Genomic DNA, 26,359 nt, shown 5'->3' on the forward strand with positions numbered 1-26,359 from the left:
GGTACGCGGGCCTCTCACTGTTGTGGCCTCTCCCGTTGCGGAGCACAGGCTCCGGACGCACAGGCTCAGCAGCCATGGCTCACGGGCCCAGCCCGCTCCGCGGCATGTGGGATCTTCCCGGACCGGGGCACGAACCCGCGTCCCCTGCATCGGCAGGCGGACTCTCAACCACTGCGCCACCAGGGAAGTCCTCCAGTTCTGTCATTTCTTAAGGAGTTAACTCTTTTATTACTTTAAGAGTTTTTACACTGGAAGAATTAATATACTATGTGTTCTTATTCGTTATGTACACCTTGTGGTAAGAGACACTTGAGATAGGTTTTGACCTGGTAATTTTATAGATAGGCAATATTGATGGAAAACAGATCCGTACTTTAGAATAGCTTCTCCTGGGTTAGTTTAACTGCCTTTATGAAGATGTTTCTATTTCTTGTAACAATTTCCTAATTGTATAGTTTATAGGCAAGCAATAAACAGCAAGATGTTTGAGGTTGACATGAAAATTGCTGCAATGCATGTAAGAAGAAAGCAACTCCATCAACTACTGCCTAATCATGTGCTTCAGAAAAAGAAAAAGGTAAATTTAGAAAGTACTTTAAAAAGCGTTACTAACATAATGTTTTATGTATCCAGCGTATCAATATTTCAGAATTTAGGCTGAGTTAATAAGTCATATTTGAAATAGATCACAGCATTTTGAAAACCTATTACATGGAGAAATTCCATTATGTGAAACCTTGCTCCTGATCAGGTTTCTTGCACACACTTCCTTCAGACTTCAGATTAGTGGCAATGCTTCATATCCTTATTTTATATATATTTATATTCTCTTTTCAATGTCTCTTATTGGTATCCATTTAATAGCCCACATCAGTATGTAATTTCCTTTCCTTTTAAAGGTAAAAAAAGTTAAATTAGGTAATATGTGGATCAAGTAAGTTGTGTGACTTTTTAAATGAAAATCATTTTAGTTTCATAAGGATTATACACGTATATTATTTAAAAATTAAAAGTTATTGGATATAAGATCACTGACAGTGGTAACCTCAAGTATGATGTTCTGGTGTTGATGCTTCCTGTTGTATAACTTATTAGCCATGATTTTCTTATTTGGACTTTTAAATTTGAAATTGTATTGAAATTTTAGTGCAGAAATAAATAATAAAAATAATATTTTTACTTTAAGTGGTTTCAAAAGTGGCTTATTCTTTATAACTTTAAAAAAATTATTTCCTTTATTTATTTATTTTTGGTTGCATTGGGTCTTTGTTGCTCTGCGTGGGCTTTCTCTAGTTGCGGTGAGCAGGGGCTGCTCTTCGTTGCAGTGCACGGGCTTCTCATTGCTGTGGCTTCTCTTGTTGCAGAGCATGGGCTCTAGGAGCCCGGGCTTCAGGAGTTGTAGCTCACGGGCTCTGAAGTGCAGGCTCAGTTGTGGCGTATGGGCTTAGTTGCTCCGTGGCATGTGGGATCTTCCCGGACCAGGGCTTGAACCCGAAAAAGTGGCTTATTCTTAAAATGGAATACTTAGATCAGTGGAAATACATGAGTTAGAGATACATATATGAATGTATTGGGTTAAAAAGTATAGATGGGGTTTCCCTGGTGGCGCAGTGGTTGAGAGTCCGCCTGCCGATGCAGGGGACACGGGTTTGTGCCCCAGTCCGGGAAGTTCCCACATGCCGTGGAGTGGCTAGGCCCGTGAGCCATGGCCGCTGAGCCTGAGCGTCCGAAGCCTGGGCTCCGCAATGGGAGAGGCCACAACAGTGAGAGGCCCGCGTACCGCAAAAAAAAAAAAAAAAAAAAGTACAGATAAATATATATCATTTGATACTTTTATAAAAAGTTTACAGTATATCTTTTAAGATAGAATATGAAATACAAGTATGCATTAGAGCATGAAAACTGCATTCTGTGATGACGGTTCATTATCTGGGGCTGGGATTGGGAGGAGAGGAATGAAGTTAATATAACTTCATAATGTTTTGTTTCTTAAAACATAGAATATATTATGATACAAAAGTAGCTAAATCAAGGGCAAGGATTTTGCAGTAGACTACCTGGTTCAGGTTCAGGTTCCATTGCATCCTAGCTGTGAGACTTTGGCAAGTTGTATTACAAATACCATGTTCTTGATTTGCCTTAAAATCACAATTCTAATTTTACCTACCTCGTTATATATTTTGTGAGGTTAAAATGAGCCAGTGCCTGTAAGAGGTAGTTTAGATGGGTGCCTGGCACACACTAAATGCTCTTTTCTTTGCACTCTTATCTTTTCTTTGCACTCTTATTAATAGTTTCCTTTTATTAACTGCTATTTGCAAAGCACTGTACCAGTAAAGAAGATGTGTATTCTATATTTAATGATACAGTAACCTGTAGCTATTGTCTCTATTATAGAAGAAACAGAGTGATTCAAACATTTGCCCAGGGTCATGTACTATGAGATGTGAATTGGACCTAAGTCTGCGTGCAAAGAATGTGTGTTTATTTCTCTGTAGTATGTTCTGTCTTTATTTGTCTTTATTAGAAAGTTTGATAGAATATTTATGATTTTGTGGCATTGAAGTCTCTTGTGCCAAACTTGATATAGACACAGAGGCAAAGCAAAGCAGCTTGAAGGTTATGTGTTCAGACCAACCAGTTAAAACCTTCATGTTCACTGATCATCCCCAACACTGGCCTGTTACTTCACAGGTTATTTTTTGATCACCTGGTCAGGCAGGTAACTGTGTGAAATGGAGTATAATTTACTTACTGAACACATTTTTTGTCTGATGGAGAGTGAGAGTGGTAGCATTTTTGCATAGGAAAGATGCTTATTTTACAATATTAAAAAAACTGGTTTTACAGCTGACTTCATAGGCGAAAGGCATTCCTTTCTCTCCTCTCCCTTCTCCCAAATCTCATCTTCCCCATTTGATTAATATTGATTTATGTACACAGGTGGTGTCTCTGTAGTGCTAACTCAAAGATTTAGATTATCTTGTCATTTGGGGAATTGGAGTGTGGGTGTACACATGCACGCACACACACACACACACACACACATATGGGGTATCGGTTTTTATTAATAATGCAAATTATTTCCATTAAAATGTTTTTGTAGGTAAACGAACACTTGAAACTAAAAGTGTTCTGAAAAAAAAAGCTGAAGAGATCAATTTGATGTTATAATAGCATTGATTACAAAAATAGAAACTTTGGTCAATTTAGAAATCAACTTTTATCCCATAGCACCATTTATAGTTTTTTAGCTTTTGGTTTTTCCTGCACTATGTAGCTGTTTTTGAGTGCTTTGATTTTTAAGAAGCAGGACCAACATTAGGATTTATATGTGGTCATGAAGTTTAGTTTTCAGAAAATTAGTTTTGCTTTTATTCTAACAGGATAGTTAACACTATTAAACGTACCATGTTAAAATCCTAAGTTGCAGATAGAGCACTGGAAATCTCTTGCTTTGGAGAGACTCATACAGATAGCTAGGAGTGGCACTAAATTGTACCTACGTGATAGTTTTTTTAGAAATTATACATTTTTATCTTCATTGTAAAACAATTTGAAATCTATAAACAAAAAATTACTTCTAATCCGACTGGCCAGAGATACTCATTGTTACTATCGTGTTTTACCACTGACTTTTTTTCTAATATATATGTGAGTGTGTGTATGTATTAATAGTCCTCTGATTTAAGATACATGTGTTTTCATATTAAAGTGCTTTTTAATTTGCAGTGTATTTTACATGCAGTGTGTAGGTTTATTATAGCATTTTTTTCTCGCTTTTTCTCCCACTGAAGAACTGTAGTTAAGTTGAGCATCCTTAGAAGTCAGGAAGTATGTGTCCCCCAACTCTTCACCTTTTATGGTCAGCATGACACTTCTGATTATCATAAACATTGATTTGTGCTCTTTAGTAGAAATCATTTATCAGTTAAGTAAAAGATGTTTATGTTTAAAAGGTCTAGATAAAATAAAGGTATATTTGATTAAATATTTTATTAATTGCAGCATTCAACAGAAGGTGTCAGGTTGACACCTCTGAATGACAGCAGCCTCGACTTGTCTATGGACAGTGATAACAGCATGTCTGTGCCTTCACCTACCAGTGCTATGAAGACCAGTCCATTGAACAGTTCTGGCAGCTCTCAGGGGTAAGGAAAAAGGGAAAGGAAGTGGAGTGGCTGTTTGAATAACCCCTCCAGTTTCATATGTTGAAGTACCTACTGCCTGTGGTGAACTGTATGGTGTGCTAAGGAGAACCAGACAAGAGGGACAAGATCACGTTTCTGTCCTGGAGATGCTTATTACCTGTGTAGCAGGGGGAAAATATCTATGAAAAATATTAGGATCTTCTAAAGAAGGTGAGATTTATGTGGGCTGGTTTTAGTGGAAATTTCTTTTGAAGAATTAAGTGTCTTTTTAGGAACATTTAAAGCAGCTAAACATTTTTATTTTGAAAGAGAAACATGGCCTATGTTGGCAAAAATTAAAACACAAAAAGCCATATTTATCTTTAACTTCCATAAATCCTTATAGTGTTATCATTGCAGATTTATTTTCTAATGGATATACTACTGTGTTTTCAAAGGGAGCTGTTCGTTATAGATTCTGGTGGTACTGCTGTTATTTTAAATTGTGACGGTTATGCCCATCCCTTTGTTCAGTGAGTTGATACTTAAACCATGAACACTTTTATGAATGCATGTTATATTTTAATGTTTTGAAAAAAGCAGTTTTAAAAATTGGATTGTTAAAGTATAACCAATGGCAAAGATGAAGGTTGGGATGAATCTTTGGATTCGTATGAAATAGAACATGCCGAGGTGCAGTAGATGATGAATTTAGTTTTATTCTCTTGGACTTTGAATGTGTGATGTGTTTTTAGACCAGTCATACGTAACCTGAAGACTTTAGGCATCAACGTGGCCCCTAAATCTTGTAGTTTTAAAAAATTCTTCATTTGTACAGCATTAGCTTCCAGATTTTTATTTTTAATGGTTTCATCATCTTTTTTTTGAGTGAAGAAGCAAAAATTTTAACAAGAATTTTGGGAGTTATATAAAAGCCTTTCTGTACTTTTGAGTTTGTGTACATGAATGTAAAATAGATGTGTATTTGCTCAACAAATACTGAGTATTTATTATGTACTAGCCGCTTTGCTATTTCAGGTTTTCTCCTGAATCTGTGGTTGTTCTCTGACCAGTTCTTCTTTTCTGTTTAATCGTTAGATGTTTGTGCCTTTCGGGGCTCTCTCGTTAGTCCTTCATGCCTTCTTTGTATTATTGGGGGTGTGGCATCACCCACTCTCTTGACCTCATTTACTTCCATATACCAGTGAGCTCCAAAGCTCTGTGGAGCTTTGTGAATGTCATGTATGCACCAAAAATCTAAGTCCTCTAGCTTTGCCCACCTTTTCATGGCATCATCATTCAACAGTTGGGAGTTGAATAAGCTGTAGTTGAAGGAGACTGAATAACCACAGAGGACTTTTTGCTTTCAGGAGATAATAAAAATGAGATTATTTAAACGCTAATGTATAGGATTTATTTGAGACAGAAAAGTTGAATAGATAGGACAGTGAAGGAGGGGTGATTTGAGTTTCCTGAGATGACAGGAGTGAGTGGGATCCAGAACATTGAAGGAGGGATTGGGTTTTGAGATCCTTTGTTGTTTATATGGGCCACTGGATGGGCTTTTAGGGTTTCATGAACCTTTACGTTTTGTATGCAGAAACTTATTTCTAATTCTCAGACCATTTTCTTCTTTACAGATTTTGATCATATTTTCTTATATCCCAAATCATTTAAGTCAGTTACCCCAAGTCAAATAAGAACAGACTTTTTTTAGCTGTTCTGTCAAATGTTAGTCACTAGCCACATGTGGCAGTTTAAACTTAATTAGTATTAAATGAAATTAAACATTCCATTTCCCACTAGTTCTGTTTCAAGTGTAGAGCAGCTACATCTGTATAGTGGCCACCATATTGGGTAGCGTAGGTATAGGTCATAGTTATAGGAAGTTCTGTTGACTAGCACTGCTTTAGAATGTTTCTGTGCTTTTGATTGTTGATTATATTTTATGAAATAAAGTTAGTTACTGATGTATATATACGTATGAGAAGTAAAACTAAAGAATCATTTACTTTAGAGAATAACTTCTGCACATACTACATTTTATTATTGAATTTTATACATCGCTCTTTGCTTTTTTCACTTTTTAATTTTTTCCCCATTTTTAGCAGAAACAGTCCTGCTCCAGCTGTAACAGCAGCATCTGTGACCAACATACAGGCTACTGAAGTTTCTGTGCCACAAGTAAATTCCAGTGAAAGCTCAGGGGGTAAGGAGATTGACAGATTTGAAAATACTTGCATGATATTTGGTTGTAGCCTTCATTTTGAAAGATGGCTTCGTTAGTTAGGTAGCTTGAATTCAGTTTTTTAATACCATTTTATTATTTACCTGTAAACTTATGAATAAAATAAAAAAGCTTTACTTGTAACTTGATGTTGATATGATTTAACTTTTATGTATTTATGTACTTACCACTTAGGTACATCGAGTGAAAGCATTCCTCAAACTGCCACACAACCAGCCATTTCGTCACCACCAAAGCCTACGGTCTCCAGAGTTGTTTCTTCAACACGTCTGGTAAACCCACCACCAAGACCTTCAGGAAATGCAGCAACAAAGACACCTAATCCTATAGTAGGAGTCAAGAGGACATCCTCACCTCATAAAGAGGAGAGTCCCAAGAAAACCAAAACAGAAGAGGTATCTATATGTTAGTTAGCCATGGGAATACCACCTTACCTGTTTTAAAATCCAGTGGAAGAAAACCTTTGTGAGCCCAAGTTGAGAGGCAGCATGGAGGAAAGCTTTTAGATTATTTTTAGGTAGTGCTTTAGCGCCAGAGTTCTTTTCACCCTTTTCTACTCTTCAGTGTCTAACTCTTTCATAAAGCTGTGTTTCTTGTTTAAATTTCTGTAGCATGTCTAGGCTGTAACACAACTTAGCATGGATTTACATCTCATCTTAATTTATTATTCTCTCATAACTGTATGTTTCATGTGTACCAATTCTTTGGTGGCCCCTTTGGACACAGTTTTTTGCTTCTTTGATCCAGGTGGAGTTTTGGAGCCTCTACACTGTACTTGGTATTACGGGGTCACTGAATATGAGAGGTTCTCAGGGAATTCTTATTGAATGACTGACCATAAGCTGTGAAGTCAGATTAGTTTTGGTACCTTGAATGATTGTGTCCTCCAGCCCTTCAGGAAATTTTCTAACAATACTTGCACTTTTTATAGTGGCTGGTTTACCTTGTCAAAGTCTCAGATAGTTTTAGGAAAACCATTAAAAGTGTACACTGATTTTGATGTTTGTGTTAAAATAGAAGTAGGCTTATAACACACTTTCATTGTTCCCTGGAGTCACTCTCATTGTGTTTTTCTATTAAACTTTCACCATTGTCCAAGAGATGATAGCCCAAAAAACACCAATTTTGTTGTGATTTTTGGTTGATAATTTTTTATTTAGGAACTTAGGCATTACATGAAGGTTTCTTTAGAATCGTGGAAAAAACTAGGTATCTTATGCAGTGTTTTGATTTTTAATAGTGAAAGATTATTGTCTTTATAAGTATTACTCCTAGCTTATTCTGAATCCCTTTGTTTTAGATTTTTTGGAAACAGTCACTGTTAACTACACATGAATAATTTAATGAATTTTGTCACTCTGATGATGCTAAATGCGAATGAAAAATGGGCATAGTATATCATATCTTACACCGTGTATTCTGAAATACATTTGTCTCTGTAATTATCTCTTAAGGCAGTGATTTTCAACCTCAGTTGTGCATCAGAATTAGTTTTTCAGGGTTTGTTGTTTTGTTTTTCTTTTGTTTTTGTTTTTGCTTTTTGTTTTTTGCGGTATGCGGGCCTCTCACTGTCGCGGCCTCTCCCGTTGCGGAGCACAGGCTCCGGACGCGCAGGCCCAGCGGCCGTGGCTCACGGGCCCAGCCACTCCGCGGCATGTGGGATCTTCCCCGACCGGGGCACGAACCCGTGTCCCCTGCATCGGCAGGCGGACTCTCAACCACTGCGCCACCAGGGAAGCCCTTGTTTTTGTTTTATAAAATACAGATTTTAGGGCCTCATCCAGATACACTGGATCAGACTCTCCAGGCCTAGTAATCTTTTATTAAAAGCCCCCGTTCTACATGATTGTGTTATACAGCAACCTAAGAATGTAGTTTTGGTGTATTGCCACTTTCTGTTTATTGATATTTGTTGGGAGTTGTCAGAGCATTTCAGAATTCACATTTCTTTTTGCCTTAGTAAGGTATATGTAAGCATAACTCTAGATACCTGTCATTCTGTTCCCTTAATGTTAATGGCTTCATTCCTTACCCTGTGAGAGTTCCAAAATATGTATCAGTACAATGCTTATAATTTCGTTTGCACTTACCTTGGTAGAAAACACTCATGTTTCATGTCTAGTTTAGAGAGGCAATAGGAATATAGGATTTTTTAACTTAGTACAGAAAAATTTAAATATACACAAGAGAATCATTTCATGTACCCATCATGCAATTTCAGGTATAGTGAATTCAGCCACTATACCCTTAATTATTTTTCCTTTCCATTTCCCCTGTACTTGCATTATTTAGATGCAAAATCCAGACTTCAGTCATATCGCTTCCTTAGTATTTTTAAAATCGTGTATCTAAAAGATAATAATTGCAAAGAGAAAAGTATAAACAAAGTAAACCCACCTAAAAAAGTGAACAATTCATTAATATCAAATATCTAGTCAGGGCTCTTATGTCATTGCTTTTTTTTTTTTTAATAGTTTTTATTTGTTCAAATCTGTAAGTAAATTAAGATCCTTGATTCATGTTTCTTAAGTATCTTTAAAAATATAGGTTCATCACTCCCCGCCCCCTGCCCCCAGCAATCTTCTGTGCTATGTATTTTCTCAGTTTGAGTCCTGCTTATGGCAGCTCCATGGAGTTGACTAACAAAAATAGCATTTTAAGATATGTAAGGGATCTTAGGATTTTATCTCATAGACTAATCTCCTTTCCCAGAAGAACTGGAGGTTCAGTAGCTTTCCTGTTTACAAAGCTAATTAAAGTCAGAGCCAGGATTAGAACCCAGGCCTAAATCTCATGGTGCTAAAGTTGAAGAAGATTATTACAAATATTCTGATTTTGAAGGTCTCCTACTGGGTCATTCATTCTCCGTTAATGAGTATTTGGTATTAGAAATTCTAGTAAACCAGAAAGAAACACTGGTCCTACTCAATTAATAATATACTAACATGTATACAGATAGGAGAGTTTCAGGTATTGTCAATTACTTTAGTTCTACTTAATTTTTATCACATACTAAAGCTTTTCAAATACATATAGATGGTAGAAATGTAAAATAAAAATAGAAAAAAAGTTTGCCTTGTCACCTGAATTATATGGCTAAATGATGTTATATGTATATATATATTTAAAGTTATGGAATATTTCAAACGTACAAAATTGTAATGAACAAGTTATATTTACATCACTTAGCTTTAATGGTTAACAACTCAAGGCCAGTCTTCTTTCATCTATAAATCTACTCCCTTTCCCATTGTTATGAAGCAAATCCCAGGCATGTCATTTCAACCATAAATATTTCAAAAACACATCTACAGTATATCATCACCATATATATTTGTGTGTGATATATATATTGGTACATATACTGATCGGTGTATGTATACACCGATCAGTATATGTACCGATATTAATAATGATTCCATAGTGTCACATATCCAGTCGGTATTGAAATTTGCCCAGTTGTAACTTACGTTACTATTTTTTATGTTTGTATGTTTGCAGGATACAAATAAAGTTCTTATGGGAATTGGTTGATATTGGTGTTAAATCTTTTCTACTCTGTAGGTTAGCCGTGGTTTCTATGTCTTGTTTTAAAGCCACATTTAAAATTAAATTTTAGTTCTACCTAGTAAAGAGAGCAGAGAAATTAGTGCCGAAATCGTTTTTCTTAAGAAAGTGATGTTTATTGCAAGTCACTGCAGGGATGGGAAAGTATAACCATTTTTGGTTTCCCATTTTCCCTCTTTACCAAAAAAATATGTTGTTTGTTTTAAATAGCATTATAATAAATCAAGAAAATAAGACCTGAGGAGAACATTTTTCAGACCTCCGTCAGGATGTTAATAAGACATACTAAGCCAGGGGGATTCTGTGGTTAAGTTTAGGGAAGTTAAAGAAAAGATTCTTTCTAGAACTTCTCAGAACCTTTTATGTGCTAATGTGTGTGAATCTCCCAGAAAGGGGGTGATAGTATTCCAAGTTCCTAAGTTGTTTGATCAAGGAACTCTTTTTTTTCTCTTCCTTACAAAAAATATTTTATGAACTTAGTGGTTTGGGGAATATACTTCAGGTGGTGTTGATCAGCAATAACAGTTTTCCTCGTGTTCTTTTTTAAAATTTTGGTAGAAACTGAAGCCAAATTGGTTAAAATGAAAAAAAAAATTTAAGTGAACCAGTAACCTATTTTAAGGACATACTTGATCGATCTTACAGGTTAATTATTTTTATACTTTAAAAAATTTTATAAATTAAAGCATTGATTGGCAAATAATCTAAATTTTCATTTTAGAGAATAAAGCTTTTTTTTTTAAAAACAGGATGAAACAAGTGAAGATGCTAACTGTCTTGCTTTGAGTGGACATGATAAAACAGAAACAAAGGTATACTAATTTAGCCTTGGAATACATACACAATTAAGAGTACAGAGATGTGATAGAAATGTCTATAATATTGCACTGTATTTCGTTGTATAGGTTTTAGGTTTTCAGTATTGTTTTTAGAGAAGTGTTTGTCCCTTTTTAGTGTTAATTTGTAGCACTGAAATTTAATTCCTCAAGTGTATGAGGTCCTACTAGATGCGGGGTTATCTGATGGATACCAAATGGAATAGAGTGATGAGTGAGATGTTCCTATTTTCCATGGAACTTATATTTAAGTAGAGAAGGTAAGGGGTAGAAGTGGTTAATTACGTTATCAGAGAAAAAGTAATTGAGGATGGTGGGGGTGGTGAGAGGCAAGACTGCAGAATTAGTAAAGGCTTCATAGAAGGAAGACATAGGATTTGGGGTAGTCCTTGAAGGATACAGAGGATTTGCGGTAGGACAGGATGAGAAGTTCATCTCACTATTGGGGTGAGAGTGTGGTATGTTTAGAGAACCAGTTTTTGGCACACAGTTCTGGCTAGAAGCTGTGGCGCAAGGGGCTTGAATCAAGGTAAATGGGGTAGGAAAGATTGGTTTAGCCAACGTATTAGACTTTGAACGTCATTTTTTCAGAAACTGAAATCTACTGAAGACTTCTAACTTTTTTGTCCTTGTTGTAGAAAAACTGGAAATCTTCCTCCTTTCCCCAAATTATCCTGATTTCCATGATAGATATTTTAGCAAGTGTTCTTTTGGTGTCTTTATAGATTTTGTGTGTGCATATATACCAGTGCGTTTTGCTTTCAAATCTTTACTCACTCTGTAAACCAAGAAAAATTGTTCATGCCATCGAATAATCGACATATATTACTAATAGCTGCATAGAATGCTGTTACCATATTTTATTCAACCAGTTCCCTATTGTTAGCAGTTGTTTCTGTTAAAAAAGGAAGTTGCCCTTTTCTACTGTAATGTTGGCTGTAGCTAAATACCTGCTATCCATTTATGTTTATTTTATTAGGATAAATTAATGAAAGAGGGACTACTGGGACAAATAGATGCTTTTAAAACTTAATATGTATTGCTAAGTTGTGCTTCAGAGAGACTGCAGTCTTCCATTTCTAGTACATTGTTTACCCTTTTCAATTTCATAGGAGAAATTTGGTATTTCACTGTATTATTATTATATAGTTTTATAGAAATTCAAATTTCTGTATGTTTGTTTTCATTTGTGTGTGTGTATGTGTTATTTTTAGCCACTGCTTTAAAAACGGTTAGAGCAGTGGAATGACAACAGTTCGCCCTGTATTTTCTGATGATTCTTAGAGTAGAATCAGTGCATTGGCTATTGAGAAGGGCAAGAGAAACCAAAAGGAAGGAGGAATGTTTTAGAGACATTTTCTACTTTTAATTAAAGGCCTGGGAGCAGTTTTTGTGCTTCTGGGTAATTTTATTTAATAATACTGAATGAGTTTTATTTTTTTCACATAGCTAAAGCTGAGCTTGGGTTTATATTCTGTTAATTATTGTCTGGGCAACGTTTTATAATATGCATGTACGTGTCTTTAATTAGTGCTTGTTTACAATGTCCAAATTGGAGTTGGTTGGAAAGTCATGAGATATTTTGACCATGCCTTATAAGGTTTAAGTAGGCAGATAGACATTTATGTGTATCTGAAATGGTTAAGTAACCTGCGAGGCTTTTTTTGATGATTAACCCTTTGATGATGATTTTGTAATGTAGTCACATCTTTCTCTTGATCCCTCCTGTCTTCCAATTTGTCTTTTTTATTAGCCACCAAACCCAGTTATGTTCTTTTATCCTTTTTTAAGTCTCTTTCCTCCCCCGTCCTCTTTGTCTCACAGGAACAACTTGATACAGAGACAAGTGCAACTCAATCAGAAACCATTCAGACAGCGGCTTCCCTGTTGGCCTCTCAGGTACTAAGTGCAAAAAGCAAGGAGAATTTTATAAATGTTGTTAAGATTAGTGTTGTGTAATGAATTAAAGTGAGCACATCCAGAAGTTGAATAAAGTTATCTTTGTGAAAGTAATTGCCAGCCTGCAGATGTATTTATTGTATTCGGAGGTAGCACTGGATATGATGGAACCGTTCTTCCACACTGTCAGGATGCTGACTCCTCCCCTTACATGCTATTTGATATTGCAGATCATTTAAACCGTCACTGCACAATGTGTAGTCTTCACGTAGAGGTTTTGTTCATAGGTCAGAGAGTGAAATTTAAATTAGAACTTAAAACCATTCTTCATGGATTTTTTTAAAAATACCTTTTAATTTTCAAAATGTGCTTCTGCCTCACTTTTCACCTCCGATTTTCAATTATTAATTTAGTGTAATCCATAGTTCTTTAAAATTATTTTTTCATTCGTCCTAGAAATTCTACTTGTGACAGTCCCTTGCATACAGTAGGCACCTGGACTCTTTTCATTGATTTGTGAACCTTCATTTTGTTTGTGAAATAATTGTTTTCTTCTTGAATCCTTTCAAATTAAATACACTCCAAAGTCTAGGTCAAACTCTGACATAAAGGAAATATTTTCTTTAAGTAGACATTAGACTGGTTAACCTCTACAAAATAACTGGGATGACAACTGCCGCCCAGTGATGCTGCTGAACTGATGAGACAGTGATACTGTGCTGCTTTGTGGTTCAGAGTTACTTTAATGTGATCATTTTACAACATGTTTTTGCTGGCTGTTAACATTCATAGTCCCTAGTGATATAAATATTATGACTACTTTCTGAAATGTCTTTTATTTTCATAGCCTTTACCTAATAAAAATTTTGTGGGGTGGAGTAACTCCCAACAACATTAGGAAGTGTTGTGCTTGATACTGATACATGGACAAACTTGCTTGTCAGACTTAAGTTCTGTGGTTATAATTGCATGCCTTTTGGTTTGCCACATTAATCTCTAGGGAACTATTTTCATAGTTTGTCTTATTGACTTCATCACTATCATGATTCGTACCCGTGGGTGTTTGTCTTTTAGATATTTTTATAAGGAATTAGAATTTTCTTTCAAATGAAAAGATCCCTAGAGCCATTGAGAGAAAAATCACCCAGTTATATAATATAAAAGGAATGATTATATTGATTTAAACAGTTTTTTAAAAATACATCCCTATATTTGGTGACATAAGGGCCATATTTATTTCTGGGGAGGTGATTATAATATTGTGACTGTGTCTAACAGTGTATCCTTGTTTTGAGATAAACTTGAAATATTTACAGATGAAATGATAGGATCTCTGGGATTTGCTTCAGAATAATCTGGGAGTGAAGGTGTGAGGACTGTGGATTGGCTTTGATCTGACAGTTGATGAAGTTGGATAATGAATACATAGACGTTCGTTATATAATGCTCTTATTATTTTTGTGTATGTTTGGAATTTTCCATAATAAAACACTTAAAAATGCCATCTCTATGTTTTTGGATGTTAAAGAAGGCTTTGTGATTTAATTGTTTTTAACATCATAAAACCTCCCTAAACTTTGAATAATCAAATTCTTGCTCAGTTGTGTAGATTTAATTTTTAATTTACAGGGTCAGAAAATAATACATTCACTACTGTTAGCTGCTACTGCTGCTCCTGTGTGTAGGGTGAACTTTAAGTATTCTCCCACACGGGGGCGCTCCAATGCCAGTTAACATTACAGCTGTTAGTGTTCTTACAAGTGAACGTAGCTTAACATGAACTTAATAAGTATGTTATAGGTGGTGTTGGAGGAGTGTGTTTATTAAAGCTGTATTTGAAATTAGTTTTTGTATGTTGCTAAAATATTACTAAAATATTGCTACTTATTTGAAAATTTCTACAAGTGTTAGAACAAACAATTTCATAGTAATAGGCATGTTTATTTACACTCCATTTTGAAAACATTTTGGAGTGTTTTTCTTTAAATTTTTAATAGTTATGTTAAGGTCCTATCTATTTCTTAGGAAGTAAAGCAGTGGGAAGTAAATCTCATTGTTAAGTTATAGTACTTTGAACAATGTTGTGTTCTTTGCTTTTATTCTCAGAAAACATCCAGTACAGACCTTTCTGATATCCCTGCTCTCCCTGCAAATCCTATTCCTGTTATCAAGAATTCAATAAAACTGAGATTGAATCGGTAAAAACAACCTCAGGGGTCCATAAACAATATCTGCCAACTCAACCTGTTGTCTTCAAATGCTAAGAAAGGAGAATGGAGGGTACAAGACTAGACACGACTGAAAATGGATTTAGGTTTTCTTTGTGACCTCCCTTACTGGGCTAATCAGCACTTGATCGGAAGTCCAGGTTAGTATGTGAAGCCAGGAGTACTATTATTATTGTGTTAGCAACAGTTACATTAACTATTTCAAAAGATTACTGCCTTTAAAAAAAAAAAAAAACCTCAAGCTATATTTGTATTCATAATTGACATGTGGACTGGGTTTACGTTTGCTGCATTGTTTGGAAAATTGGCGAGACAAGCTGGCATAAGAATTCCTTATTCCGATGATGCACTTTTATGTATTTTTTTTATTAGAAAGTAGAACTCATTTTAGATTTTCAGCTTGATGGATTTTCACTTCTTCCTGAAGAATTTCCTTTACCAGTAGTCTTCAGATTGGATGCCACTGTGCAGTGGTGCCCGGTTGTACCTCAGAGAAAGGACAAGAGTGCATCTGCGGGGTGGCTGTAGCCTTTAAAAATGAAATGTCGACTCTAGGGTATATATTTGACATTGAAAGAATAATTAGGAGATACTTCGTTTTGATGGGGTCATGATTAAGAGATGCTATATTGGTTTTATTTATAGAATTGTTTAGAGTGCATACGAATCAGCGATCAGCCAACGAATATTTTTCTTTGAGCTTGCTAAAGCTCCATATTCTTTTGCCTTCAATATCTTGTCTTTGAAACAAAGGTTTCGCTCCCTCCCCATTCTTTTTCTTTTCCCCTCTTTGCTTGTATGCATAAGGTAGGACTTCTTTCATAAAAAACAAAATGCCAGTATTTTCTTAAGCCATGGTGTGAAACCAGTGACCCTGTGGCCACATGGCACAGAACACTAAATTTTGGTCCCATGGCTGAAATTTTAGGGTGACTAAAAATAATGCCTGTGAAACATGATATCTATCTTGGACGGCCATTTGATCTCTAAATATGAGGAATTTTGTACACTCCACAGAACTCCTGACTATAGTAAAGTTGATTTTCAATTTTAAACATGTGGGCAAAACGGCATTTTCTCCAAGAATTTTAAACAAATTTTTAGTTTTAAATGGTTGACCAAAATTTGTCAGTAAATTTTACATGTAGAAACATTTAAAAATCATTTCTAGCAAGCACTTGACATCTAGTCAGCTCTCTACTCCTTTTTTCGTTTTGTTTTATCCTATCAATAAATAATTCCACATAATTAAGCAGCAGAGCATTCATCTTTACAGAATATGAGGGATGCCAGATGTTGATAAGCTTAGTTATTCTTTCTTAATCTGGACAAAGCAAACCTAACAGATTTTTCTGATGAGCATGTTTTATGAATCCTCCATTGTGCTCCATTCTATCACACGTGCATTTTTCATGTTAAACTGCAATTACTTAAACTCTTCCCCTATCCTTCTAAATTAATTTTCCGAAGTTGGAGTGTAGTCTTTTCCCCCTTAGGCTATGCATTAATTGAGGCTTTCTTTTCACCATACTTTGTAATGTCTAGTATACAGTATTTCTACTTCCCACATCTTTGCTCTGCACAGTCACCTTGCCCTTCCTCCTACCACCTAAGAAGAAAAGATGGTCAGACTAACAGGTGAAGTCTACAAGGTGTCTGTGTGTTCTGTGTAGCTTCAGAGTTAGATTGAAATTGCCAGGCACAGATTTAGTCTTGTCATTTTGTTTACACATTGGGGAAAAAGAATTCAGTTTATTAAATGTTTCATGTAACTGCACCCAAGTTTTGCCAAGCTGGGAACTTGGACCTTTTCTGTGTAGTGACTTTTTAATTCTAGTTTTCATAACCTGGAGATCAGACTGTTGCTTTCGCATGATGTACGTAGTGTCTCATGACTGGAGTTTGCTTTGTTTTATAGTATCTGTACTCCTTGTATTTTTCAAGAGCTATTTTGTAAACAGATGATGTATTTCTCCATTGAAAACACAATAAAAAAAAAAAAACAGCACAATCCCACAGTTGGCTGGTTTCTTTTGACTGTTTTTGGTTTTTTCAGTGATATTATCATTTCTACTTGTAAGTTATAGCTCTAAGTGAAGATTTGCGAAAGAATTTACCTTGGTTACATTTAGAAAAGATCTATATCTGGTTAATTGTGCCGTTAGCAGCAGCCTGGTGTTAATTGATATCTCACATAATCAGGTATTTGTTTTTCATATAATTGATCATTAGGGAGGAAAACATGAATGTAGTACTTAATAATTAACTTTTAACTGACCCACTCTTCAAAATATTTATTCTGTTTATATAGACACTGTATCTTTTCTTTGTATTTATTCCATGCATGTAGACAGTGTACTGTTGATATGCTTCCTTTTCAGAGCTGGTGGTTTTCAAAGCAGTTGGTGCTTTATCTCCAATGTCAGCAGGTGGCACTGTTGTTTTTCAGTGAATTTAGGATCCTATGTTTCTCATTTTACTAAACGCAAATCAGATTCTACATTTCTTAAACCCTTAAATGGTCAACATACTTAACTATGGGTTAGCAGGGTTAGGAATGAACTGCTCTGTATGCATGTGATGGCCAGCTTTTGAGTGTGGTTATCTTAAATGCTTTGAATGGAGGGATGGACCTCCTTACGTTAGGTTATTTCAAGGGACATGCAATTGTGCATATTTTCGTTGCTGAAATTCCAAATTCTAATACCTTTAGTATATGTAAAAATATATGACAGCAATGCAGAATAACCTTTTATTAAAATAACACTTAACTTTTGGGACTATTCAGTAAAAGGGAAAATATTGTAAAAATTACCCTCGATGCCATTGTTAACACCTACAGAATAGAGCTTGCCATACTTCCTCTACTTTGACAGACACCTAAACATGGGGATGAATATCACAACTTTCTGAGTTCTATCACCCACATAGACTTTTCATGGTTCTTGCTGAATTAGTAAAATGATCATTGAAAGTTGTGTTTTGTGGCTTTGGGTATATTCTGGAATAAAGTTCGTATTTTTCTAATTAACACCTCTTTTTTTCTCCACACAGACAATGTTTTAGAGCTCTGCGTAGTATATTAATTGTGGCTGCACTCAAGGTGGCGATAAATGATCAGCAGCTCCAAATAGTAATTGATATATGAAAGGATAAATCATTAACACACACAAACTCATAGGCCAAGCCCTGGAAATATTAACTGTTAGTGCACTTCAGTGCATTCAAACAAAAAGATAAACTGTTTACCTAAAAAGGCATTGAACAATCCTTTGGTTATACTTTTGCCTATTTTAATTCTAATAAAAGAATAGTACAAGGAAAATTAGTTACCTTTTAGCCTGAATTGTATGTTTCGCTTTTTAAAAAAAATTCTCCACTCTGTTTCTTTTCTGTTAGCTTTTCTTCAAACCAAACTCACAAATGGATGCTGTCTCAGTGCAGACCTGAACTTGGCAAGTGAAATACTAAGCGTGTTCTATAATAAACATGACCTTCAGTCATATAGAGAGAAGTGGTCTGTTTAATTCTGTGTGATATGTTTCTCATTTGTAGAATCAGTTTATTCATCCTTTCTCCGTACTCATCAGTTTAAAAATTCTTGTGACATTTTATATAGCTTTATTGGCGCCAAGAAAGATGGCGTCAATATTTCTGAGCCATGTATTTTGGAAGTGATCGTATGTACTTAATTCTAGAAGTGATTTCATATACTTGGGAAGTCATTTAAACTTCTGCTTTTCTTCCTTAGAGACATGCTTTTGTCTTAATGTTCTGGGAACATCATTGCAGCTGATCAGACCATACACATACTTGTTGAAAAGGATTGAACTTGAAGTGCATTGTTCCTTTCCTCACCGCCTCCCAATTCACAGGACTTTCCTTGAAAGGGTAGAATTGAGGCTGTACTGAAGTTCACATTTCAGAAAGCTCACATTGTTTCTTGAAGGGTTGTGACTGTAATTGTACTTTATTCTCCAGTTATCACCTTTTTAAATACTTCACGTTTTCAGATAGCTAAAAATCATATCTACAAAGGGCATAGTATTGGTTAGGGTTTATAGAGTTTAACCACCTAATATTTAAAATGTTAATGTTGAAAATATTCTTACTTTAACATAATGTAAATAAGACACTTTTTTCCTGTTTGGGGTATCTTTAAATTTCACTAGTAGGTGAAATGAAGAACAGAACAGTCTGTGTGTGTGCTCCAATCGAAGCTTTATAGTTTTTGCTATGATATTTCTAAGGTACAGGATAATGCCTTTAATCAAAAATAGTCTCCTCCTTGCCACCCAGCTTAGAGTTTTTGTTTAAGTGTTGTTTTTGTTTTTTAGTGGGGAGAATGGATTTATGCTAAACCCTCCACAGTCCATCTTATGGGTTCCAGCATTGAACAGGGAAAGCCTAAGGGTGTGTTGGTTTTGTTTCACATTGTAGAATAAACTGAGGTCTAGAAGCCCCAGAGCTGATTGACCCTGGCCTTCAACTTAACACTACCACTTTGATCATAGCAGGTCCTTTTCCACCTGAGCACAGATATCACAGCCCTAAGATAGTTTACCTAAGACACACTACAGCAAAATGCATTATTTAGAACAGTGTAAATTCAGTTGTATAGTATCAGAATCTTGAAAAACATAAAAATTTGTTTTACTTATAGATACGGAATATTTTTCAAACAATCACATCAATAGATTGAAATACAAAACCGATTAAAGGGAAACCCATTAACGGTAAATTCTGCCCTATGGTGGGTTTAAGTCTTGGGCTGAGTGTAATGTAATTAACGGTTGCAATGATAAAGTATCACTCCGAGTACCGTGCATCTCGGTATTTGGAACTATCTAGACAGTGTACTCAGTTTTTACTTCACTTGGATGTTTTAAATTTCATATTAGTCGTGATTATGACCCAATTAAAAAAATATTTAAGTCCCTTACATATCCTTTGCAAGCTTTTTAGACGCATTTCCTTTCATTATTTTGTAAGATGCTGTTTTTTGACCAACAGATTTCAATCCGAAAATATGTATTTTGAATAATTCAAAGTTTCAGTTTTATGGGTTTCAGGTCATTGCAGACATTTATCTCAGCCTTGTATGTTTTCTAATGTCATATAGTCCTTAAAGATATTTTCAGGGGATATGATACATTTTATGGAAATGTAAAATAATACAGTCATCTCTGGAGAGTAAAATGATCTTGTTCCACTGCTGTGCCCCTCTCCAGTCGCCACGCACACACACGTGTGAATATTTGGGTTCTTTTCAGATTTTAGGCGTAAGAAAGCGGGTAGATGTGTTTTAGTATAAGAGTGTAAAATGTCCCAGCCTCGTGCTTGTTCCTCGTGGAGGCTGTCTCTCCCTCGGCAGAACAGCCCCCTACACGCTTTCACACTGTGTGGGACCTGGCGCTGTGCGCTTTCCAGAAGTCTGGCATGAAAATTGCTCCTTGTTTGCGTTTTCTGACTGCAGCGGAGCTGTTAATAAAGAGATTGATGATAAAGTTGTGGAAAGGAGACAGTTGGGCAGAACTGCTCCCCGTGAGTGACAGAGGGCACGATCTGCCTTCACGGTCGAGAAAGCCGCCCCTAGCAGAGAGCCGGCCGTGCCTGGACCCTGTGCCAGGACTGTTAGAAGGAGCGCTAGTGTACTGCTAGGCCGCTACAGCTCTGTAATTTAAGCTTGGTCTCACATTGCCGTTTTTATCTAGCTTGTGGAACGCTCAGGACAAATACATTTGCGAGTATGGCACATTTCCCAACTGTAAAATAATTATTTTTGCAGATTCTTAAAAGCGCTCATAATTCATTGTGATTTGGTTTAGTAAAGTTAAGTTTTATTTAGAAAATATTACAGTTCTTACAGAAAGCCTAAGTTGAGCGGTCTCCTTAGAGTCTTACGGGGGTCAAGTCTGGCGGCCTCGAGAATAAGCATTGGCTGCAGTAAGTACTGGTCATGGGGTGTAATTACGTACGTATCTTGGTCATAATGATTATCGTTGTGTATATTTTTCATCTATCACTGCTAGTAAGCTTGGGTGACTGGCATTCGGTTAAGCTGTTCTCTGTTTTGTGTGGTCTCCCTGGTAGTCCACAAGAATTTTTGGCACTCTCTAATAAACACTGAAGATAGAGGTTCTGCCTATGATTGTTTAAAACCATTCTAGGTTACATGTATTCTACTTTATTTTTCTTGAATATGAGACTGTCTTGGACAGCTTTCTCTTTTAAGGAAACTACTGTATTATTGTGGCCTTTGTCTTGTTAAATAAATGACCCAAATGTGGACACTTTAGTTTCTTGACAATGAAAAGTTTTGAAAAAGTTAATTTTGCAAGTATGGTCTTTGCCTCTGCAAACATGGTTGGATTGGAAGTATGTGTATGTGTATCTATCATAAGGCTTAAATTTTTTTTAAATCATGTTCATAGAATCTCCAAATTAGAAGGAACCTAATGAGACATCTAGTTCATTGTATCTGTGACAGGCTTATCCATTTCTGTTGATGGAGGAGTCCGTATTTCATCGTCTCCATTGCTGGGCAGTATTTAAAAGTTTAGATTGGGCTCGTAGTGATTTCCTGGATCTGCAGTCATCTTACCGTTACCTTTAGAAGCAGATTCTGACCAATCTGTACTTCCTTTAACATGAGACTTTCACTCTGAACACTCACTGGCTTTAAAGTTTTGACAGTTTTAGTTCTTCGTTGGGTTATAGCCAAAATGGTCTCTGGCAGTTTGAGCTTTGATCCAAGGTAGGACTTAGGGAATCTAACACTGGAAAGAGGTTGAATATTTGAGATTCTCTTAAAGTTTAAACTTTGTGTCAGATCAACCTGATGCTGGATTTGTTTTGTAAATTATTATTTCAGCCAAATACTGTCACCAGTTAACAAAAAGTCCAGGCCTTCGGGAAGTACTAATCCTATCCTGTCCACCAGAGCCTGGTGACCCTGTGCAAGTTGTTTAAAGCTTTCCTTTCAGTTTCTGAGTAAAACATAACTCTTTATGCCTTTTATTTCATTTTGGAATTCAATGTGGATTAACAAGTAAATAACACGTTTAGAGAATCACAGATTTTTAAGTGTTTTGTTAAACCTAATTTGAATTTGTTAGAGGGCAGGCACAAAGGCCAGTTGTAGTCCGCAAAGGAATATCTGGAAAACCACCGCTCCTAATTCCCAGAGTTGTTTTCCTGATGTGAAATTTGGGCAGGACCAAGGTAGGGAGAAAAAAGTTGAGTCAGGTAAAGCCCTTTTTCTTTTCTTTTTTTAGATTTTTGTGGGGTGGGGGCAGATTGGCCTCTTCATCGGAAGACTTTCTTCTGCCTTAGTGCCAAGAGAGATGCAGCACACAGCTTCAGAGGACACAGCGCATGCCTGCCTGCTCCTGGCTGAGGGTTCAGACACAGCAAATGGACCTGGGAAAAATTTCTGACAGTGAATGGTGTCAAAGCAGTAGGTCTAATTGTTAGAGCAGCAACCTATGAGGTTGTTCCTGACATAGCTAATGGCGCCACCATTTACAGATGAGGAGAACAGGCTTAGTCTTTGAAACACCTTGCCCGTGGTCAGTCAGTTGGGATTCGAACCTGCTTTATTCTAAGGACTTAATCCTGAAACATGACCTCGTGTTTTCCCACTCTACAATGTTGCTTTTTAGTGTATTTCTTTGGGTATCATTAGGGAAGGCCAGGGTTATTAGTTCTTTTTTTGCATAAGCTTCTAGTTTCAGAACAGCTCAAGTGCATTTCTGCTATTTGGATGCCCCTGCAGCTGGCCTACTGAAGGTGAGAGGGATGGAAATCTGCAAAGACAAGTGATGCAAAGACAGGCTGCAGTGGGAGATGAACTTCAGAGACTCTAGAGGAAATGAATGTGTGTTTATTAGTGCTGGGGAGGATCAGGCTCTGGCTAGTTTGGGGGAACTGATCTATTCACACCCAATTCTCTTAGCAATTGGTTTGTCTAAAATTAGGATTTTTTTTTAAAGTTAATTTTCCATATTAAGATGATTTCTTAGAAATATTTTTCTTTTTTAGCCAATTAAGACAGAATAGTACCTACAAGAAGTGCTAAAAATTTTTAAACTGCTTCAGAGTAGAATAAAAACATCAACAGTGACCTTAGAGCTTGCTCAGGAGGTGCTGTACCTATTGTATCTTGTCTGAAGATACTCATTTGATAAGTTGTTATTAAAAACATAAAAATAAGGCAGACGTGCCCTTAGAGGAATTAAATTAAAACCATACTTAATGTTAAAAAAAAGAGGTAAAAATACAAATTGGTATCTGAAAACAAATTTTTTGTAGGGAGGGCTTTGTCCATTATATTGTATATAAAATGCCATGACTGTCATTCATTATTATTTACCATGTGGATTGTGGGTGAATATGTCGTTTGGCAAATTCATTATTAGGTGAATTGATTTTAGGCACATTTGATGCTACCTAGAATTTGTTGATTTTTTCTGGTTATAATAGGAATACATATTCACTGTAATACTTGAAAAATGCAAAAAACTATAAAGAAGAAAATAAAAATTATCCATAATCCTGCCTCTTAAAGTTAGTTTTTAAGATATCTTCATATATGTTGTCTCTCATGCCCTTTTTGTTTTTTTTAACATGATACTAGCTAAGCAATTTTATGTCATAAGCATTTTTCCTTACAAATTGTCATGGCTGTTGAGTAGGTGTAGTGAAGAACCCAAGAATACCTTGTGTCCTAATGAACCACCCTTTGGAGTGTGGCCTTGGAGAAACGTGGTGGTGTCTGGACCCAGGAGGGGTAGACGAGAGGGGAACAGGCTGTGTGGTGGTCAAAGACTTCCTGAAATTCTTTTTTTAAAAAATAAATTTATGTATGTATGTATGTTTGGCTGCGTTGGGTCTTCATTGCTGCGTGCAGACTTTCTCTAGTCGCGGCAAGCGGGGGCTACTCTGTTGCGGTGCGTGGGCTTCTCGTTGCGGTGTCTTCTCTTGTGGAGCACGGGCTCTAGGCGCGTGGGCTCAGTAGTTGTGGCTCGTGGGTTCTAGAGCACAGGCTCAGTAGTTGTGGCGCACGGGCTTAGTTGCTCCGCGGCATGTGGGGTCTTCCCGGACCAGGGCTGGAACCCATGTCCCCTGCATTGGCAGGCGGACTCTTAACCACTGCACCACCAGGGAAGTCCTCCCTGAAATTCTTAGGGAGAGGATAGAATTCTGGTGGTTCGCTGTGATGATTGGCTTTATGTTGGAATGAACACCCCATCAGATGGTTAGAACAAACAAGTTCAGAAAGTCCTAATTTAGCCAGGTCTTTGCCCCCGATTCTCCCCCCTCTTATTTTTCTGGTGCAGTTAGTGTAATTCCGATGGATACAGTCGTGCCTGAGAATGTTCATTCACTTAACCAGTGGTCTCCGATCCTACCTGCTGGGTGCTGTCGCAGTGAGAGCGAATCAGGCAAGCAGGGCCCAGGAGCTGAGACCGAGTGTTCGCACTGTGCTGGGCACTCGGTGTCACCACCCTTAGCCGCAGTGACAGCTCTGTGTGGTAGTTAACAAGCAATGGAGTCAGTAATGGGTTGAACCTGTCTGTTTCCAAAGCCCAGTCCCTTTCTGTTTTGAGACAGTGGCTCATTCATTCAGCAGTTGTGTAGAGGCCCTGGGTGTCCACGGTCAACGCAACTGGCAATAGCCGCTGTCCTTAGGAAAGCTTATAGTTCACAGGGAGTAAGGATGGCCCACAAAACAGATGAATTACAGACCACTAGAAGGCTCTGAAGAAAAAGAACCCAGTGCTTCCGAAAGGGCAGGAGCTCTCTTTTATAGCAGACAGGCTTCCAGTGGGGCAGCAGCAGCCAGGTGCCTGGTGAGAGGGGGCAACACTTCTCTGAAGCAACAAGGAGTTTGGTGACTTCAGTGGAACAGGAAGGTGGCAGAGTTTTGTGAAGTTGGATGCACCGGAGCTGGGGCTGAGAGAGAAGTGCCCAGATGTGTCACGGTGTGATAACAGAGGGCCAGAAGGGGTTGGCGGGGGCAGGGGACAGCATTCCAGGCGCAGGCACTGACGGGAAGGCACGGCGGGTTTTGTGTGTGGCGTGGCTGGGAAGCAGTCATGGTAGGGTAACCAGAAAGAGATGTCGCACCTGTGTTGTGAACATGACCATGACGTGGCCCAAGCTCTTGGTGGGTTACAGTGGGGAAGGGCGGGAGCTGTTGCTGTTGGGGGTGGGGGTGGGGGTGGGGGTGCGTGGAGCACAAACCGAATGAAAAAGGCGGGGTTCAGCTCCTCTCAACCTTGCATCAGACCCTGCTTCCAGGCACTCGCTCTGTGCTTGTGTTGTGCTTAGGGTCAGCGGGAGGCCAGGAGAAACCGTCCTTTGCCAGTGCCCAGCCTGCACTGGGACATCACAGACCCTCTCGCTGTCATGCCCTTGCCCTTGCTCCTCAGTTCGTTCCAGTTCCAGGTTGGAGCCCTTCATCTCGCTCTTGTTCACCCATAGTCTGTGACAACTACTTAGTACTCTCAGGTTTCCCCTGCCCTCTCTTCCTCCCTGATCTGGGGGTTTGGGGACAGACCACCCTGCCCTGTAAGATGGAATAACACCAACGTTTTTGAGTGCCAGGCTTGCAGTAGGTGCTCTGTCGACCCCACCTCATACGATCCTTCCAACCCCACGAAGGAGATCTTCCAAATCCCGTGGTCCTGACTGAAAACGTGGTTCATTCCGTGCGCTGGGGCTCAGCGCGGAGCCATGGCACCTGCAGCTGGACACTGGTTCGTTCCATGCGCTGGGTCACCCCCTCCAGCGCGGCCATCCTGCCCCTTGCCTTGGCCACTTGGCTACGACACCCAGGTCTGTGCTAGTAGCACTTTTCTCATGGCTGCTGTGGTCCTGAAGCAAGTTCACGGGGCTTGAGGTACGTCACTGAGGCCAGCCGAGGCCGTGAGCAGTGTGCCCTTTTCCTTCCGACACTTGTGTGGGTGCCGTGACGGGACCTAGGAAGACAGCGGCCCACGTCTCTGCAGGGTCCTCCCCCAGAAAGCCTTATAGTCCCTGACATCCGTCACTGTGGGGGCTCAGCTTTGCTAAGCCGAATATCTGTGAGTCTTCATTAAGGCTAGAAACGGCTCTGCGTATGTTCGTTGATAACGCAGCCACCCCTACTTGCCTTCACTGCCACCTCCCAGTCACAGCCCACGGCCGGGTGCGGCCGGGCTCACTGCTCCCCCCGCTTCCTGCTGCGCTGCCGGCTGACCTCAGGACTCCAGCGCCCATCCACCCAGCAGTCAGCGGTCAAGGCTGGATGGCTCTCAGGGCCCCCAAGTCGTGGAGGGGAGGTGGGAGGCATTGCTACCACCACTGACGGGAGATGCTACAGTTTGACCAAAGGGCACTCCAGTCCCAAGGCACCTTGTGACCCAAGTGGGAGACACTGGCGAAGACAGCCCAACAGGATTTGGG

The 26,359-nt window shown here is 38.0% G+C and overlaps 1 protein-coding gene across 13 annotated transcripts in view; it reads left to right on the plus strand.

Annotated features, from left to right (window-relative positions):
* The window catches only part of PAPOLA (poly(A) polymerase alpha), a 57,940-nt gene extending 41,016 nt beyond the window's left edge, over positions 1–16,924 (plus strand). For 4 of the 13 annotated variants that reach the window (XM_024759833.1, XM_024759832.1, XM_024759755.1 and 1 more), the window contains 7 exons: positions 456–577; positions 4,009–4,151; positions 6,239–6,339; positions 6,553–6,773; positions 10,695–10,757; positions 12,606–12,680; positions 14,787–16,924. In XM_024759833.1, coding sequence (XP_024615601.1) covers positions 456–577; positions 4,009–4,151; positions 6,239–6,339; positions 6,553–6,773; positions 10,695–10,757; positions 12,606–12,680; positions 14,787–14,882 — 821 coding nt within the window. In that variant the 3' untranslated portion in view covers positions 14,883–16,924. Of the gene's footprint in view, positions 1–455; positions 578–4,008; positions 4,152–6,238; positions 6,340–6,552; positions 6,774–10,694; positions 10,758–12,602; positions 12,681–14,786 lie in introns of all 13 variants that reach the window. The other 9 variants (XM_024759746.1, XM_024759780.1, XM_024759805.1 and 6 more) reach the window with 6 other exon arrangements.
* The last annotated feature ends 9,435 nt before the right edge of the window (positions 16,925–26,359 follow it).

Source organism: Neophocaena asiaeorientalis, unplaced genomic scaffold, assembly GCF_003031525.2.
Source record: "Neophocaena asiaeorientalis asiaeorientalis breed wild unplaced genomic scaffold, Neophocaena_asiaeorientalis_V1.1 scaffold476, whole genome shotgun sequence".
Lineage (NCBI taxonomy): Eukaryota > Metazoa > Chordata > Mammalia > Artiodactyla > Phocoenidae > Neophocaena > Neophocaena asiaeorientalis.